Source organism: Meleagris gallopavo, chromosome 5, assembly GCF_905368555.1.
Source record: "Meleagris gallopavo chromosome 5, MGAL_WU_HG_1.1, whole genome shotgun sequence".
Classification (NCBI taxonomy): domain Eukaryota; kingdom Metazoa; phylum Chordata; class Aves; order Galliformes; family Phasianidae; genus Meleagris; species Meleagris gallopavo.
Window position 1 is genome coordinate 18,399,434 of NC_139408.1, and position 20,733 is coordinate 18,420,166.

Below are 20,733 nucleotides of genomic sequence, written 5' to 3' on the forward strand. Positions count from 1 at the left end.
GTATTTTCATCCACTTAGTGTCACAGAGAGCTGTAGAATGGTGATATTGGAGGCTTACTGTTGTATGGCAAGCCTACACTTAATTTTTCATTTGTGAGATCTTAAATCAAATTAAACTGATATGTTCCCATTTTCTAAATGATGAAGAGGAGCTGCTTCCCTTTCACTGGAGTTTGGAATGACTAGTTTTGAAGGCAGGATTAACCAGAGCATTTTTCTACTTGAACTTTGTTTATTTTTCAAACATTTTACTCAAATGTTAATGTAAAAAAAGTATGCAATGTTGATGTTATATCAACCTTAAGCACATAAATAGCAGTAGCAGGCCATAAGAAGTGAGATACAAAATTGTCATGGGAATGGTTACTTGCATTCATCCTTACTATGAACTTTTGATTATTTGAGCTAAAATATTATCAGATGAACTTCTTTGAATTATACTCCTTTATGACTGATTTGTCTGATATGCAGATGCATCAGTGCAAATTCCATGCTGTTATGTTAGAATTCTAGGTTTCTCCTTACACATAAATTGCTATTTGTGGCATGTATTGCTATTCAATTATGTGGTACTTGGTTAATTCCTCAAAATTAATAATCACATAAGAGAAATTCACTTAATAGTTGTCTATAAATGACTTTAACTTCACAGAAGCATTCTTAAAGGTATGTGTATTAAATGCCAAAAAACATTCTCAAAAAATAAGTAATTTTGCTTCTTGATTTTTTTTGTGTCTGGCAGCCGTCATGATGGCAGCTGAGAAATTTCACCTTATTATGAGAATTATGTATTTAATATTGTGTAGATATATCTTCATGATAATTCTATAGCAAGTATGGAATATTCTACATTGTATCTGTAAGCTTTACTTCTGTTGCCAGTCATGACTGTAGTCAGTACTTCAGTCCTAAAACCTTCACGAAAAATAATGCAGCACATATTTAGCAATCATTTCTATCCATTCTTCCAAATGTTATGGGAAGAAAGCAAATGTAGTGAATTATATGCAGTGTTTCTTAGGCTCACATACAATCCAGTCCTGTGGAGGTTATTTTGCATGTTTGTAGATAATGCTACCTTTCTTGTATGTAGTATTGTTCTTTACTTAATTAACTGGCTTACTTGCGTATTATTTTGCAGCTCAGTTTAAAATATATTGTTAACTCAATTTAAGGATTCACAGATGCTTTCACCTTCATAATTCTTATTATAAGGCCCCAGGGGTAACTGGACAATGACATACATTTAAATCATGGCTGAATAAAAGTTATCTTGCAATTATTTCAGCTTATGCGTGAAAGTACATGAAGATTAGTAACATGCAGTGTTGTTTTTGTGTATTTAGATCCTACAGTACTTTTCTACATGGAAAGTAAATACAAAATGCATAAACCACACATGGACTACTTCTCATAGGAACGAGTATAATAATAATACTCAAGTTTCCAACTGCTGTAACTTTATATCAAAAACTAGAAGGAATGTCTCTGCTGAGGAGACTTTTCATTCCTAATATTCCTTTTGTTACAAGAGGAGGAAAAGGGTTCTCACTTTTATGGTAATAAAGATGAGTTACATTCTGGCACTGTTTCTAATAAGCAAATCTACTGATTTACTGTAATCTTGTCATCACACAAGTCTGATAAACGCATCTTAAAGGCAGTGGTGTTTTTCTTTTTTCAGATGACATTAAAGTATCTGTAAATGATTTTATTATCAAGGCAGCTGCAGTTACCCTCAAGGTAAGTGAATAATTGACTTTAACACATTTTATAGTGAACTGCAAAAGACACCAGTATTTTGTAAGACTATGTGGAGATAGGAATGGAATCATAGCAAAGCTTCTAATGCTTTGTCATTTAGTGTCAGTTCTTCTGAGCTATGTAGGTAGAATTCTCCACACTGTCTATACTGTGCACTGTAGAAGTGAGCTTTTTTAGTAATGGTCCCTGTAGTACAGTTATGAGCAGAAACTCTGCAGGTGATATAGCAGTTGATGCTTTGTCAGCAGGCTGAGGCAATTGGCAAGATAGTGTATTTGGTTATCTTATTTTTTTCTTAAAGTTTTAAACAAATATTTATTGAAGTCTTACACCTGTATTGTGTATTAGCTCAGATGTATTTCAATGACGTACTTGGTCACTTGTGCTTTGAATTAAATGTTCTTTAGGGAACCAATCTTTGCTTGTTTCTGTAAGTTGTCAATTGTTCCCTTTATCAATGTAAAGGTTCAACTATTGCAATACATCCTGAAGTTAAAATTCTATATTTCAATAGTACCTACTCTTTATATGCCAAGCTATATGCTTCACAGTGTTGGTAAGGTAACTTGACTGTTTTTTATGTGGAACTGGATGCATTGCCTTCCAATTTGTCAGTTATTCTGCTTAGAAGACATTCACAGTATCTCTTAGATTTCTGAAACTGAGAAGTTTCAGAAATGATTCGTTAGAAGAACTCCGATGCTTTGAAGATCTGAGTCCAGAGGGTGCCAGATCACTTGGAAAAATATGAAATTAGTCATTTTCTAAATTTATGAGAAGAAGGAATTGTTATGATTTTACTTGAATGTGGAGTGCTTGTTTTGAGTTCAGTTTACATTTAATTTCAGAATATGTCAGAGATGTCAGTCCTGACTAATCTGAAGGCCAGTATTTGTGAGGTTCAGGAGGAAACAATACTGCTGTTTGGCGACCACTCTTAGCTGGAATAGATCTGTTATAATAAGATAACTTGGTAGGAATCCACACTGGATCCTCAAGAATCCCTGCGGAATTTGCCCTTGCTATCCAGGCAATATAGTTACATGTGACAGTGGACGAACACAGGTTTTGAAGCAATGTGGTGTTGCTGTGGACTTGTTTTCCATACCTTCCTGTTCACACAGTGATCACGCATTCTAGCCATATGGTGAATGAAGAGGTAAACTCTCTTATATCATTGCATCATTTGAGCAACAGCTTCTAAAACTTACGTGTGAGGTTTCTGCTTAGTTGTATTACTTCACAATAAGATAAAAACATAGAAAGGGTGAGAACCATGTTCCTCATTTGACAGGACTGTTTTAACTATTTAAAACCTGAAGGAGGAAATTAAGCTAAGGAGCTACTCCCATGGACATATGCTAATTCTGTTTCAGTTCTCATAACGCTGTAAAAGATTGTTTCAGCACGGTGATGGAACAGATAGTATATCAAAATAAGATTTCTCTAGTAATTTTGCATTGCTATTCACTTTACATTGTTGTGCTATATTAAATGCTGATACTTGGTATGAATATGTGTCCTAGTCACTGAGGACAAAGGAAGCAGAGGCTTTTACAGTTCCACAAAAACTATTACTTTCCATGTTAACTTGTTGTAGGGTTATCATTTTATCTTTTCTGATTTCAATAACGTTTCCTTTTGTAGCCTTACACACTGTTGGCTTTCAGTTAGGGATAATATTTCTAATGTTCACATTTCCACATGGAGGTTCATTTTGATTATTTACTTTTCTTCTTTTTTTACAGCAAAAATCTTACATAGGAATGTATCTGAAATAGTAAATCTAAGATAGTAATGTAGCTTTGAGTAACTATGATTAAAAGAAATTCAAAATTCAACTCAAGTTGGTAATAGATTTACATTACCTGTATGTGAAGAGCAGCATACATGTTATTAAAAATCTACATATGGAAAGACATCTGCTTTGATTCATGTAAAATGATAAGGCCATATTACTTATGTATTGATTAGATAATCTAATTTCCTATGTAATGCATCTAGACATTTTCTTGCTGGAAGTTGAAATAATGAAATAGGACTTTTTTTTTCTTCCAGGAAACTGTCTTAATTTTAAAAAATATAAATCCTAATATTTACACCACAACCCTTGTCGACCAGTTTTAAGGTTGTTTTATTTATTTAACAATTCACTTGCTCTTCATTTGTAATCTTCTAATTCCAACATTTACTTAGGTGTAATTTAGATTTTATTTTATTTTATTGAGCTTTGCACTTGATTTTTTTTTTCTTCCCTTTTTTCTATTAAAGAAATTGTGACATGACGTGTTAATTAGCATCTCAATGAATTGAGCTTATCTGTGTGCCTCTCTTGCTTTTTCTCCTGCAATATGATGTCAATTTTCAGTTTCCTAATTTCATTAAGGTCACTTAATACAAATCTTTGTGAAAGTAGTATCTGCACAGTATCTCTGACCATTTACTTGAGACTTCACCTATGTGTCTTGTTCTGTTGTTTGCTTTTTATTTTTTTTTCAATGAGTTGACTTGTCTTTAAATGGTAAACTCAAAAACCTCATTAAACTTATCAGTAAATGTTATTTGAATCTTCATTCTGAGTCTGCATAGAAAGACTTTCAAAGCACATTGGGAGAACTTCATCCCAGTAACACTGAGTATACATGCAGCATACTCTGTAGCTTCCATTGTTAAGAGTCAGACTTGAGATAAGGCTGGAAAATAATACATGAGTACAGAACAATATGAGTTTTTTGCACTTTTCAAGTTAATGTCCTGTGATTTATTTAGGGGGAGAAATAACACTGCTTTGTAGTCTGTGTGCTGAGTGTTTAGAAGGTGGTATCAGTGACTTCTGAAGGAATCTGGAGGTTTTTGTTAATTTGTTAGTTTTCCAGTAGTACCACAAAAAAAAAAAAAAAAAAAAAAAAAAAAAAAAAGCTGGATCCCCTGAAATTGCATATTTTCTGTTCCTGGAGTATACATTCATACTTCTTGACAAAGTAAGTTTAAATCAAACTAATAATGTATGTTGTATTACTTTCTTTTCTGGCTTGTGGCATTCCTGATGACAGATGTGACTTATTGTTTTGCCTTCGTTTACAGACAGCAATCTGATGCACCAATTAATTGTGTGGATGCATGTATCTGTCTAGCTATGTGTCTTACAGAATTGTCCTTTTCTCTTGATAACTGATTGTACCACTGTTCTTTTACCAGCTGTCCTTCTTTTCCCTTTGTTTTTTTTTCCTAGCAAATGCCAGATGTGAATGCAACATGGGATGGAGAAGGCTGCAGGCAGCTGCACTCCATTGACATTTCTATTGCTGTGGCAACAGACAGAGGTCTCATTACACCAATCATAAAAGATGTTCCTGCCAAAGGAATACAGGAAATTGCTGCCTCTGCAAAGGTAGGACTGGAGTGTATAGTAAGCTGAGGAATATAATAGCTGTGTAGTTCCATCTTTTGGAAAATGAAACATGACCCAGATGCACATCAATTTCAAGAAAAGCAGTTTTGAAATGGATCTTATATTTAATTATTGTTAATTTTGCAACTGTTTATTTTTAATGAACCATAACTTAACCCTCATGTTATTTAATTGCATTTGGGCTAGACTGTTTGAAAAATAAGCCTGTATTGATTTCTGTGTTTTATTGCTATTGATGTATTTCAGTAATCCTCATGAGGTAATTTCTGTATTTTTCGATTTTTGAATTTGAGGTTTTTTGCTCCTTATCCCAGAGATCTGTTTGAGGCTGCTTCTGTTACACTCTGTGCATTATCCACAGCTTTTCAATATACAGCTGAGAATGTCACTCCAAAGATAACATTAAGCTCCTTGTACTAATGAGCAGTATTTTGCATAGGCTAGGTGCCCATTAGTGACTTGAACTCTTGGCAGTTGTTGCCAGCCATAGAAGAAATGTTTTGTGGCAGACTAAAATACAGTGAATGTTAAATGCACCAATCTGAACTTTTCTTTGTCATTTAATGAGTGCCATTATGAGTGTCATTAATGAGTGAGGTCATCTAAGACCTTCAGTATCTCAGGAATGCAATGAAAGTAGCTGCTGAGGCATGAAACTGTCCTGAAACTGGACAGAAGCTGTGTTTTTATAAGTCTAACTAATTATAAGTCTGAACTGCCAGAAAGGAACTAATGAAGTTATAACAGAAAAAGATTCCCATAGAACAATGAAATAAATATGTACCTCTCACACAGATGGGGAGACTCAAACTGGGAAACTGCATCTGTTTCTCTACCAGTCTCACTGTGTTTTGATAGGTGCATTCTTTCTATAGGTTGCTGGTATGTCTCCTGCTTCATGTTAATTCTGGAACTTCTTTCCAGGCCATATGCATTCTAATAGCATATTCTTCATTTCTCATCACTCAGTGCAATTGCAAGTATGCTCAAATTGACCCTATTGTGTGAACAGTATTCCCATAGTTATTATCTTTTAGTTCAGTAGTTATTCAGAGATGAATGGAAGCCTAAAATAATAATCAATGTACCCTTTTTGGGAGCTTACAAGAAGGAGATTATTTACAGTCTGATAGTGTGATAGGACATGGCTTTAAACTTACGAGGAAAGATTTAGGTTACATGTTTAGAAGATACAAATAGAAGATAGAAGATTACAAAGGGTGTGAGGTGCTAGCACAGGCTTCTCAGAGAGACTGTAAATGCCCCATCTCTGGAGGCATTCAAGGCTAGATTGGATGGGATCCTGGGCAACCTGATACGGTGGCCAGCAACCTTGCCTATGGCAGGGGATTTAGAACTAGGTGATCTTTAAGGTCCCCTCCAATCTAAGCTATTCAATGATTCTGTCATTCTTTTAACTTTTTAAATCCATAGTAAGACAATTTTTGAAAACTTCTTCAGAACTTGATATAAGCTTGAATTATTTAGTGGGCAGTGAGTTAGAATGAAATTCCTTTAAGCTTCTTGTTTCTTTCTAAGTTGAAAGCACTGCAATTGTTAGAATACTGTGGCCTTTCAGAACATTTGTATAAAAAGATATTATTTAACAGGATCAACAGTGTCGTGGATGTTGCCCTGCATGTGCAAGTTGGGCTTGCCTCATGAAGGAGGCCAAGAGGATGTGCCAAGATTTTATTTCTGTTGAAAAATACCCATCAAAAGAATTAAGCAATCTGTTTTCTTCATATGGTAGAAAATGATAAAGGCGACTGTCATAAATGGAAACTATGATGGAATTGGCTTCTTTTTGTTTGCATGTGGGTGGAGGTAGAGTCATTATCAAATAAACTTCCGCAAGGATAATGAGTTGGTTAGTAGCTATAGTTGTCACATGAGTTGATCCCTTTTCATGTCGCAGTAGAACTCATAAGTTTACATGGATGAGTAGTAACGTTACACCAGAAGCTATATTATATCGCCAATCAATTATGATGGTGATTTTATAATTCTGAAATATTGTACAGTTGTAAATTGGTAAACAATAGTATGAATACCTTAGAACTAATTAAGGATTATTGTGCTAATGCTTAATTGTATGAAGTCCTATGTAAGAAAGTATTCTAAAAACACAAAGATTTTAAATGAACAGAATAGCCATGTCTACACTTACGTTTATAGTCAGTTAATTCCAGTTTTGCTTTTAATTGGCAATTGTCTGTTATCACTGACAGAGGTTATAAAGAAGTCATACTGTGAAGGAGTACTTGTGAATATGTTGTTTGTAAGCTTATTTTCAAAGGTTGCTCTGAAAGTAATGCCTCTTGTTTATTTCACAAAATGGGGAAAATATGTTGGGGCAATTGCTGTGGAATGTGGTTGGGATATGGAAAGCTGGAAAATATGTGGAAAATTTCTAGAAAGCAGACTTCCTAGGAAGCATTTCTCTGAAGTTGCATGGAAAATTATGGAAATTAAGTCTATTGGTGGGGGATGAATGAAGACTGCTAGAAAGCTCATGGAAAATGCTTGAAATGCTTTTGGAAAACTCCTGGAAAGCAGAGAGAGATTTCTTTGAGATCCATTGCAGGGAAGAGGGGGTATGAGAGTTCGTAGCAATGCCCTCTTGGGATGGAGATATTCATAGGAAACACCTGTGATTGCTGAATAGCACATATGTGGAGGAGAGGGTTCCTAGAAGGCACTTCAGAAAATCTGTAGAACGTGTGTATGTATTCATGGAGTCCACTGGGAAACTCTAATTAGTTTTATTATTTTGAACCAGAAGGAAAATGCAAACAGAAATTTCTGAAGTGTTAGGTGGTATTTTTTCCTACATTTATGTTGAGGGCAATATTGTGTACTTGTCTCATCAGTATAACGCCAGGTTATTTTTGTTATATTAAAAACACTACAGAGGAAGTTTTTGTTTTGAAAGCTGGAGCAGGGTTTGTCCAGTGAGAGAACAGCTTATATTGAATTGCCAGTATAATTAGAAAAATGAATATTTGTGTCCTGGTCTTGTCTGACTGATCACTGCAATTACAAATAGTGTCACTACAGTGCTCACCAAAATCAGGTAACTTTTTTTGTGGTTAAACATCACGTAAAATGTCTTAATGAAGTAGAAACAATGCTAGTGTTACAATGCTTGAATTTCTTTCCTCTCTCTCCTTTTTTCTTGTTGCATTTTCTTAGGCTCTAGCAAAGAAAGCAAGAGATGGAAAACTGTTACCTGAAGAGTACCAGGGAGGATCTTTCAGGTAACACTTCCTGGCAGTGTTTAATAAGAGCATTGTGGGTTTAGAATTGCTTTATTCTCAGAGATTCTACTAAGTGTCAATGCATTACCTTTTAAAATATTGATCTATTTAGGATGAAACTCCATGGGATGATTATGATGGATGATTATGAGCCTAGTCCAAGTGCCAAGTATCAGGGAAAATTACTGTCTTAGTACATGTCTTCAGCAAGTTAAATTCATTAGAGCCTGCTGAGACACTCAAGTTTTTTGTACCGAGGCAGTTCTGACTTTTGTTTTTGCACCTATTTTCTTCACAATGGCATAAGAATGTTTTTTGTTTGTTTGTTTTACTTTGATTCCATCCTGTAGTAAGGAAAACGTATTTATCATAGAATGGCCTGGGTTGAAAAGGACCTCAAAGATCATCTAGTTTCAACCCCCCTGCTATGTCAGGGTCGCCAACCACCAGACCAGGCTGCCCAGAGCTACATCCAGCCTGGCCTTGAATGCCTCCAGGGATGGGGCATCCACAACCTCCTTGGGCAACCTGTTCCAGAGTGTCACCACCCTCTGAGTGAAAAACATCCTCCTAATATCTAACCTAAACATCCCCTGTCTCAGTATAAAACCATTTCCCCTTGTCCTATCCACCCTTGTAAGCAGCCATTCCCCTTCCTGTTTATGTGCTTCCTTTTGAAACAAGTATTTTAAATGGTTTGTTGAAGAGGTAGCACAGCGTTCAGTGATGCCTTGTTTGTCTTGAATTCATTCTTTGGAAGAATGTCTCCTGAGATGTAAATAAATAAATAAATAAAATTGCTATAGCAAAGTTGTGTAGCTACAATTTAGATCATATATATTCAGTAGATTTTTTTTTTTTATAAAATAAACTGCAAAAAGAGATAGCGATCTTAATTATAGGAAATAAATAGCTTGCATTAAACATTTGCATAAAGGTAGTGATACAGTTGCACAATAAATTCTTAACTGACCTTTCAGGCTTTCAATTTCCAAAAATTAATATACTGTATTTTAGAATAAACAGGATTGTCACAACATTTTTGTTACACAAATATTAGCATAGCACACTTTTGCCAGTTTTCAGATGCTAAGTCTGAATGCTCATCATTAATGTTCTTCTATAGCTGATTGTTAGTGATGAGAATAATACTAGAAATTGCTCTGTTCTGCAGAAATATTGCTCTAATATATAGTCAAGTGCCTGAGATGCAGCTGCCTGGAGTAAGTATCTGTGTCATGCTGGAGGGGAGTGGTTGTGGGAATCTGTGAGTCCTTCAATAGAAAACGTGTGTAGAAATGGTGCTTCAGAGATGTGGATAAAAACTTCAACAAAAATTGCCTACAGGAGAATAACTGTGGGCAGACAAATTTTGTTTTCCACTTTTTTTCAGTAACTAACAGAAAGGAGGATATGGTGGGCCAGCTTTCTCTGGTAAACAAGCTATCATGAAGGTCCAGTCCTTCCTTATGTTCTACTTCCCAGCTGGTGACACAGACAAGGGAGAAAGTTGTAATGAGGCTTTTTTGTGTCTCTCTGATAGCTAGATATTCGAAAACCATACAACTTGGTTATCAGCAGCCATTGTAACTTCAAGTTGTGAGGTTTGCTCTAAAAGATTATTGGTTTGGAATAGGGACAGGAAATTACAGGAGTTGTTTTGTTTGGTAATGTTGTGGTATCTTACAATATATTCAGTTACTCTTTGGAAAAACTATATTTTTAGGAAAATATAAGAAACTATGGATGTTACTGTGTATTCCCAGGTAGCAAAATTGTTGCAACTGCCATTGTGTCTGGTAGAGTGTAATGCAAGGATATAGTTCTATAAAGAAAGAAGAATTGAGGAACAGATGCTTTAGTTGTAATTAAAAAACTCAAATCCCTGAGAGTCTGAATGTGTCCAGTTGAAATCCAATTCAGAGCTTCTTCATGAGTGATTGATCGTCAGAAAGAAATTAGCTGATAGTAATCACTGAATATAGACTTTATGCTTCTGGGGGTTACGTTATTTCTGATATTAATGGTAACTCTTTTCATTTTTGTTTAGTATCTCCAACCTAGGTATGTTTGGCATCAACGACTTCATTGCAGTCATAAACCCACCACAGGCCTGCATCCTAGCCGTGGGTCGAGCAAGACCAGAGCTCAAGATTGTGGAAGATGAAGAAGGGAATGAGAAACTTAAGCAGCATCAGCTCATGACAGTGACTCTCTCAAGTGATGGTCGTGTAGTAGATGATGAACTGGCCTCAAAGTTTCTGGAAACCTTGAAAGCTAACATTGAGAATCCAATACGTCTCGCCTTGTGTTGAACTCAGTGAAGATTGCTTCCTGATTTGATTGATTCCTGATTTCACTGAACTCAGTGAAGATTGATTCCTGATTTGACAGAACTGTTACAGAAAAACAAACCCAAGTAAGAATAGAGAGAGTAAATAGTGTGAGATAGACAGTTAAAATATTTAATTTATTGAATTAACATGGAAAATATAAATTTTCATGCTTTTAGTCATTTCCAGTGACCAGTTTTTATATTGTAAAGCTAAAGACCTTAAAGTTAGCACATTACATTTCTTTAAACATTTAGTACTAATAGCACATAACGTGTGCATAGAAATTAAATTTCTTCTGTAAAGAAAAGCTTAAAAAACAAAACTATATAAAATTTAAAAGGGAATCGAGGTACTTTTAAGGGCTAAATATCTAGCTTTTACAGTGAGGTAAGCACGAACTGTGATTAAGCAATATGCTGCTGAGTCCTGATCAATACTGAGGTTGTGGAATAGCTGACTTCAATTGCTGCAGTAGTTTCTTTCAGTTTGCAACAGGCTTCTAGCACATTTTACTATCCAGCTTAGACTGAAGAAAAGTTTGTGAAATTTTAACGAAGATTTCATTGAATTCTGACATAAGAGCAAAGAAGTCATAAACCAATTAAAGGTTTTGTTTAGTTACATTACAGATTTAACTGTTCTTTATCACCTTTACTCTAAGCTATACTGGGCAAAGTGAGATGAGTGTGGAGATGAATAAGGAAGAGAAATGACAGGAAGTTCTGAGAAATACTAAATTAGATCTTAGATAAGAATGTAATTTCACAGAATGTGAAGTAACCTGATGGAATCTCCAGCTACATTTATATAATTAGATCTCATTAATACACTTTTAAATAGTAGCTGAATCTATCTTTTTTCAGTATTGTAAGATTGCTGCTTTATTTCATACTATGCGGAGGGTGGGGATGAGAATAAACTTGTCTGAAATGGATGATATCTCACTGGTTTTAGATTTCACGGATTCTAGTTTGATGTCACCAACATCTGAGGAAAACAGAATTTTGTGCACCAGTTAATTAGTAATACGTTTTCTTTGGTTTAATTAAAAAAAAAAAAAAGAAAAAGAAAGTAATCATTGAATTTAGCAGCTGTCCCAACTCAGAAATCATCTTCAGTACCACAAAATGTGAAAAATATTGTTTTTGGGTGTTCATTGATATACTGTTGTTAACTTAAAACCCAAGGCAATTATGCCAGCACTGTTGTGATGGAAAAAGTGGCTTTGATCAGAGGTTGCAGTATAAAAGGTCATTTTTTGCACACTGAAAATCTGCTGATTAATTCTGTTTTTCCAATGCATTAATGACGTAGGTGTGAAATAATCCATTGTGAGTCATATATTGAATGATAACTCAGCTGGAGGAATATGTTCAGTGGCATGAAGCTTAAGTGAACAGAGATAGTTTTCTTCCTATAGATAAATATGTATGTGTTTGTAATGAAGTAACTGCATTTACAGAACCTGATTATATAAGTTCAGTTGAATTCTGAGAGTCTGTATTATTCTGGTTGTTTTTGTTAAGTTTTGGTTATTTTACAGATTTGTAGAACTTGTTTATTGAGCTGCTGCCGTAATTAAAAAGATAATTGCAAGACAAAAACTTTAGTTAATGCTGAGTTCAGCGTTTTCACTAAATGTTTACTACTTTGTCTTGTTATGATGCCATAAATTTCCTAAATTGTTAATGTAACAGTAGGGAGGAAAGAAACTTCTGATTACCAGGTTTAGTCTACTGTGTAATAATGGACATATGCATTGGTATTTCCTGGAGTTTTACGCTAATCAATTCTATTCATGATTGTGTGCTGAAGATTGATATTTCTCAATAGTGTTGGTGTGTGAACCCCAGCACTTCTATAACCTACTCCCTGCCTGGCCACAGCTATGGGCTGCATGACTGATGTGCATATAAAACTGTAATTCCATGTGTTTGTGTTCGTGTAGTGCAAGTCAGTGTATTGCTTTTTGTTTGGAGCCACTGAAAGGCACTGTTGTGTGTGTATACATATCATTTGTTGTGCCGTTTCGTTCATGTGAGTGCTAATACTTCCCTTATTTGACACAAATAGGTAAAGACAATGCAACTTCTTTTCCAGGTTAAATAAACCTGAAACAACTTTTGAACGGGGCAAATCTGTCAGTAAGGCTAATGCAAGTTTTAAGTCTGTTTCCTTTATATATGCCTGCTAGCCAGCCTTGTCATTTGACAGAAAAAGGATGTGTGTGATTTGTCAGTCATCAGCATGTGAAGGACCTCTGGAATTTAGTCATATTACAGTAACAGTCAGATCTCAAATAAATGCATCTCCATAAGTAATTGTACCATTCAACAACATTTACACCTTTAGCAAAAGTGAGATATTACTAGCTGCTCACACAAATCATAATAAACAATGACTTTCTTTATTCAAGAAATCAAGAATTTGGTAATGAGGCCAATGGTTGAAATGGCCCAGAAAATGAACCATGTAAAATGTTTATGCTTACTTTTGAAGCAAGTTTGCCTTGGAGTAAAAATTTCACAGATAAAAGTACAAATTTTTGTGTTTTATTCTTTAGAATGACATCTACCAACATCTCTTTTAGGTACCTGAGCAAGAAATACCATGAAAACCTCTCTTTTTTTCTTGAGTTAAAACACTAAAATTTAAAATTTGAGGTCTGTGTTATTGTTGGCTGGGAAATGTCTGCCTTCAGGATATGCTTGGTGAAAATTGCTTTCTTTGTATAATTTTCCTCTGAAGAAGGCATAGTTAGGAAAACTAAAGGATAGCTATTTTGGACATTGTGATTGTTGGCAAGTCATGAACTGCACATGGTACACTTCAATCCTTAATTTTACTCTCAGAATCTTTGGCTTTTTTTATTTCTTTTTTCTGCCATGTATTCCTTTTGCAATAAAATTTCTGGAATGAATCCTCCTAATATAATTTAAAGATTCTCACTTCTGCAAAGTGAATGCACCGTACTTCTTCCTCCTAATCTTTTGGTCCACATGTTCATTTCCACCAATACAAAATAACACAGATGCTTTTATTTCATCTAGAGATTATTCCTATTGTATACAATAGACTTTTAAAGTTGAGCAGGAAATCATAAGCATGACGAAGTCTGAATAAATGCTTTTATGTACTGTTTTGTACAGTAAGCTGTATTTTGATTGCATTACAGTATATGTGGTTGTTGAGTGAGTTGGGGAAAACTAATGCGCAGAATCACTGGACCAAAGTGTCATGCTTGGTATGATTTCCTGTGCCATAAAATGAAGGAGAAAAAAAAAAAGTTGCCTTTAGGATTAATCGTCTTATGGTGGTTTGGAGCTGATTTCTTTTTTATTTACTTTGCTTGTCTCATACGACTTCGTTTTATTTCCTTTGAATCTTTTCCTGGATTGAATCAGATCATAACAAATGCTTTTTTACTCTCTAACGTCCATTCAGAATGTTGTGCATTACTGTAATTTCTTTGAAAGCAGTATGAATAAGGTACAGGAAATAATGGTTGCACGATGACCGGTGCCAGTGGGATTGAGTTGGCGATTTTTCAGTCAGATACACATGTTGCAACCCCTTTTCAGTACCACTCAGATTATCTTGGCTGTTTCACTTATGGGTTAATCGGGGTAAGAATAATCTATTTGTATGCTTTACATACAAATACCACAAGTAGCCTCTGGGAATCTTAATTTCTTGTCATTTGTGCCGTAAGGCTTTTTTATGGAGAAGAATTTTGGGTGGACAACCTAGTATCTTCCCCAACCATTCTGCTTCAAGGATGTGAAAATCCGTAGCGTGGAGCTGAAAACACTGTAGGAAAAGGTGCGGTCGAGGTGTTGCAGATGTGACAGCATACAGTTTTAACAGCTTTAGTGGCTGAAAAGTATCCCACTGTTGTCTTAAGGCAAAAGAAAACTATGTTACAAGGAGTCTTCCTGCCAAGCAGATGATTTTCCATAGGCAAGTAAGTTACATGACATGGCAAGATCTATAGGTCACTGAACTTAGCAGCTTACTGCATGATTTAATTTCTTTTTTTTTTTTTAATCTCACTGTTTTTAACTAGCTCTGCATTGTTGATGATAATTTTTTCCCCTTTCCTAAAATGTAGAAGTACTGTCTTAAGAAGTCACAGCAAAGCACGTCATTGACTTGCTTATCAAGGAATGCTGTGCCTGTGTGCTCAAAAACCTCTTTGATCTGTTTCCAGACCACACGGTCCATACATCTGCGTAAGCTAGAAAAGAATGCAGGAGTTGGATTGTCATGACAGACAGACAGTCTTCTGTTATTCAACCAAGTCACCCCTTCCTGTAAATGGCAAAGCTGTATGTTGCAGTAGTGCTAGATAAAGAGCAAGCATTCTTTGAAAAGATAGCAGTGGTGGTGGTCTCATCTGCAGATTAATGCACTCAGTGTTCCTTTGTCTCGCACACTTGGATGATTCTATATAAATTGGATGCAGGGTTGTAAATTGACATTGAATGTTAGTGAAAGTCAGGTACTATTTTTTTAGATAGAAGCTTCTGGGAGCCAGACTACATGGGGAATTTGAATGGAACTGCCATAACTGTATGAGAATTATTCCCAGTAGTGTAGTATAGGAAGAGACTGTCATATGAGTAGGCCACATAAGCCTACTCCTTAGTAATTTGTTCATTGTTATTTTGATTATTGTTTTTATTCCTGCAAGATCACTTACTACATCATTGTGCCAGTTATTCTAGCAATCTGACTAACTTCTGTTTCCTCCATAGGTAATATTTCAGCTTATGTTCTGTACCCCATCCACGTTGTAGAAGGGTTTCTGCTAAGTTTCCTGTTCGCGGATGACTTCCCTTAACTGTCTGGTTCATGCTATTTAGAGGATGGTGCTTTTTTCCAAGGCTTTGAAATAAAACATCCCTTCACTGCTACTTATGTACAGCAAAACTGAAATCTAACTAGCTGTCTGTGTGCTTCTATTAATTTAAGCTTTTCAAATAGGGAAGAGATTCATCCAATACTGTAGATTAGAATCCATTACTATGGATTAGAAGTAGCTATTAGTTCACTTTATTCTGAAGCTTGCTAATAAGCAATCAAGCCCTATCATTCAAGAAGTATCCTGGCATTTGAAATTTTATCTACTCCAGTGTGGATTTGTAGCCTTGGTATTTGTTGTTTGGTTTTGTTTGTTTGCTGTACATTTAAAGTATTGAATACCTTGTGAGTGAAGGACACGGTAAGTATTTGCAGAAAAGTTTTTCATTGTTTGTTGTGTTTTCTTGTTATGATGATGTTTTTCATTATCTTTGAAGTTTTCAAATATTAGCTAAGTTATAGTTGATGTTTTGATAAACCTACGTTAGTAACTTGAACATTGTAATCCTTCACTGACTTTGCCTACTGGGTAAACTTTAGAAACTTCTTTAAATTTTTACTTCTTTAATTCTACAATGTCTCTTACTAGTTTTTTTTATTGTGTTAATGTAAAAACTGAAATGCAGTGTTTTACAGCAAAGTGTATGAAGTACACTTTTTAAGATTTTGTTGTATTTTGTAAATAAACAGAAATGCGTGCAAGTTTATACAAAATTTATTCCCATGAAGGTGTGTTGGTCAGTCTATCCATTTCTGTACATACAGCTACTTGCTGAATCATTCTGCAAAAGCGGGCACCAGAGTAGTAATGTACTCCTTACAGGTGTGCTTGGTATAATTCATGACAATGTTACTGTTTTCTGTCATTTAAGTCAAGGAACAACTTGTTTTAGAGGAAGAACTGAAATACAGAAAAGCCAGCAGAGGGCAGACACACTGCAGTATGTTTTTCTGACTGTCTGTCTTAAGGTCTCTGTGAATATAACCATTGAACTATTTTAGTACGTAGGCATTATGCTTGAATTTAAGGAATGGCTTGATGGCTCATTGTTTGGTTTTGAAGTATTTTGAAAAGAACCTGACATGAATAAAGAGGGAATAGTAAATAGTATCTTGTCTTGGTCTGATGGAAATAAAATCAGATAGAAGCCGTGCCCGCTGACTGGTGTCATCTCCAGAACTGATGTTAAGCATAAGTTTATAACTTCCAGGCTCTTTGATTTTTTTGTTTTGTAATCCTGCTGAAGTAAATCAGGAGGATAATAGTTGTCTGCTGGTGATTTGTAGAAATGTGCTAACTGGTAAATGTTCCGGGAAACACAGAAACTTCAGAGAAGGCCTGTGTGTTGGTTAAGCTGTGATACAAAACATCTACTAGAGGATTGAATGGCAGATTCAGGTGATTACTTTACAGAATCTGCTTAAGTCCTATCGTAGAGTTCAAACAAACAGTGATGGCTTTTCAGTTTACGCTCTTTCTGTTTTTACGTCAGATTTGCTTTGATTTGAAAGTATAATGGAGGATAATTATTCAAATACAATAACTATATTGTTCTTCACTCTCTCCATAATAATTGTCCTGACAAGCTAACCATTTATGTCACTACTAGAAATTATTAGCTGGAAAATGACAAACTCTTCTGTTTGTTCATTACCAGTACCAAAGGAAGATGATTCATGCTATGTCAATAAATACTGTTGTTCATCTCCTTAAAGATTAGAGATCAAGATTCTCTTACATACTTTAAAAAGTTCTTCCCCTATGGCCTAGAGCTAGGTAGGAAGAAAGGGAGCAGTGATCATTTTTACCTTAACTGTTGTGTGAAAAGTATACTGAATTGTTAATGCTGCAGATATTGCCTATAGTTTCATGATTTTTGCATTGTCTGTGTAACATTTATTACAAGTGTGCTTTTCACTTCACTTTGGAGGGATGCAAGCAATTGAACCTCTCAACCTAGTTCTAAACTGATTCCCATTTCAACTGGTTATCTTAAGAAAATGTGTAAATAAGTTTCATTCTGCAGCTTTGGTACGCTTAGAATTTCTTCCTTGCCCAATAAATTATAAGGTTAAATACCTTTGAAGACTGTGTGGATACTCATAGTTGCTGTGTCACATCCCAGCAGCCATTGGCAGCATACTTTGAAATTCTCTGTGTCAGCACGTGGTATCGCTCTGTTTCCTGTTCTTTATGGAAAATATAAACTATAATGGATCTCCTGGCTAATCAAGAAACTTGCATCCTCTACTGAAACTCTTTTTAGTCTTCTGAAATATAATGCTTATTGCTCAAATTCTAAATTTCAGCCACATGATGATTGTAGTGCTTTGCCAATTTTGGAGGCAATTCACAAAAGAATTGATCTCACAGGACTTTATTTGTTGTAATAAATTGCATTTTCCTGTTGATAAATACAGAAATTACAGCACGGCTTTTTCAGGCAGATTAGGAGTCCTTCCTCTGTCCATTCCTATTTTGAGACTTATCTTGTTTTCTTAGTCTTCAAAGCAGGTGGTGTCTTACTTAAGCTTATGAGAAGTGCTAATGATTCTGAGGGACTCCCAACCTGGTGCAGAAGTCATGTTTTGGAATGTGCCGAATTATCCTAAGCAGTGCTCAAAGACACCTCCTTGGCTGCTTTCCCTGTGTATTTTTATGCTGATATGCTTCAACTGCTCTCACAGCTGCAGAGGAATCCATCAGAGGGCCTAGATGCTCTTATTGAAATAAGCAATACTCATAAAGGAAAAGAAATGTGATTATCTCCTTTTTGTAAGATTTTTGTTAACAGCCACAAGGGAACTGATTTCATTGACTGTAAGCTAATGGACAGGCTTGTAGTTTTACCACCACTGAACTACTGCTGTGCTAATAGTTCTGTTATAAAAGAAGAGAGCTTTTCCCAACTGCCTGTTACTGTGACAGCTGCATTTATCAGTACCTGGTGACACACTTGGTTGTGTTTAAGGGAAGAATGATGCATATGAAGGTCAATACTGTTTACCTGGAAGTCATTAATTTCAGTTTTAACAGACTCTGCTTTGATTTACAAAACCAGACTGACCTCTCAGAAGTGTCTTAAATTGTATTTACATGACTTAAATCTCAAGTGAGTTTTAGAGCCTAGAGAGAGAGAGAGGTGATTTTGCCAAAGAATGCTCTTTGGCCATTGCAGGAAGACATTGGCAGATAATTGCTATTGCATAGGATAGAACAGATGAATGAAAATCAATCTTCTTTCTCAGTTGATTTTAGTCAGTTTTCTTTATGTAGCATAATACCCCTATTTTGTTGATTATCAAGGAATACTTGGATTTTTTTAAAGCTGTAAAGCATAAGCAGATGGTCTCTACCCATGTAATTATCTTTAGTAAATTCTTAGGGAAATACTTCAACATTTTTATTTCATAACACACTTCTGAATTTGACTTTTATCTTGCTTCCTTTTAAAGCATTTAAAGTGTGTATGCATTGTGTGTACTGAGATGGATTAGCAGAGAGGACCAGCCACGGTACTGTTTAGCAAGTGTTTGAAAAACTTTTGGACTCGGGCTGTGGGATGAACTTGGGGACAGGCTCATGAATTCTACTGCCAAGTCTTCAACATTTCTACTGTATACGTTTTGAGATACTGCATGCATTACAATATAAGCGTGTGAATGTATGTGTATTGGTACATTGGGCAGGCCTATGAGAAACCTGCCCTGATTATGTTTAAGAAAATAATTGCAACATTGCATACATTGCTCAAACAAAAATGATGAGCAAGTTGATGGTGAGAATCAGGTGCTCTTGGCAGAGAGATATCCTAAAGAATCTATGAAGCAATATGCATGGAAGAAGGTGACTTTCCTTTGTACATATCTCCTCACAGTGTTTTGGACTGATGTAAACTTGGCGGGAAGGGAGCAGGAGAGCCTTTTATTCTTGTGTGAACTTAGTGTCTAGTGCTCTTGGAGGTGAATTAAATACTTGATTTTGTTAGAATTGTATACCAAAAGACAACTAACTGAGCAGAAATTGTAACTGTTGCAGAGGACTTTATTAAGTTTGTTGATAAGTCTATGAACCCAGGAAGGGTAGTCCAGAATTCTCAGGAGATTAGGACTGATTTAGGCATAGTTTTAGCTATTGTTTTCTCTGTGCTTTTCTAAACCTGAATCCTACTTAGTTTTTAGGCTGTTTAATACAGCAGTTGTCTGCTTGTGGATGTGTTCTGTATATGATTATAAACTTGTAATGTCATAATTAAGTAGACAGACATTAGTACTTCATGTAATACCAGCTTTAAAAAATTCCTGAATTGCCAGAATAATGGGTAGTACTTAATCTAGTGATGTAAATTTTGCTTGTCTAATGACAAAAAGCAAGAGATTAGGGCAGGAAAACAGTGTCTTAACTTGGAACTTAGTATCCAGAGTTCTTGTGGAACTTGCATACCTAGACAGTATTTTTTTTAATTTGTTGTTGTTCATTTTTCAGGTTAACTAAACATAGGAAATTTTAACTCTTCCTTGTTAAGTGACAAGCAGAAAAAGTCTTAATGAGAGGAAATTACCCTACCAACCACAAGTTCTAATTATAAGCTCTGGAATACGTTTTTCTGACTGGAGGTTTTTAAGGTTTCTTCTGAAGTTTTTGTGATACTGAAAAGAAATGTTTGGATGTGTTTAGCTGTTATTCTTTTTGTTAGCTCAAATGCTTGGTTGATTCTGTATATGAACAGCAGATTAAGCAATTATAGATTGTAATTGTAAAGTGTTTCTTTAAGGTATGCAATTGCTGGATGTTTTCTAGGGTAGATTCCCCATCTCTCACATGGTAAGAAATGTGAGGAAGGCTGTTTTTCTAGGCTTTCAACAAGGTGAAAACATCTAATTTTATTTAACCAAAGACATTTTTAAGAAGGTGAACATTTTCACAGAACTGTGGAGTTATATCTGTGGTTAAAAATGCATTTTCTAGAATTGCTATGAAGATTTTAAAGATGTTAATTTGCATTAAATTAAAATAGAACTTTATTTTTATTTACTTAAGATTTCCAAATATTCTTTCTTCGAGAATTATTTTCCTGCTTATTTATGAATGGAATCC

At 35.3% G+C, this 20,733-nt stretch overlaps 1 protein-coding gene across 4 annotated transcripts in view; it reads left to right on the forward strand.

Moving 5' to 3' along the window:
• Nucleotides 1-13,692, forward strand: part of PDHX (pyruvate dehydrogenase complex component X) — a 79,374-nt gene extending 65,682 nt beyond the window's left edge. For all 4 annotated transcript variants that reach the window (XM_085224540.1, XM_085224539.1, XM_085224541.1 and 1 more), the window contains 4 exons: nucleotides 1,685-1,743; nucleotides 4,997-5,155; nucleotides 8,372-8,436; nucleotides 10,487-13,692. In XM_085224540.1, coding sequence (XP_085080666.1) covers nucleotides 1,685-1,743; nucleotides 4,997-5,155; nucleotides 8,372-8,436; nucleotides 10,487-10,751 — 548 coding nt within the window. In that variant the 3' untranslated portion in view covers nucleotides 10,752-13,692. The remainder of the gene's footprint in view (nucleotides 1-1,684; nucleotides 1,744-4,996; nucleotides 5,156-8,371; nucleotides 8,437-10,486) is intronic.
• Nucleotides 13,693-20,733: the final 7,041 nt, after the last annotated feature.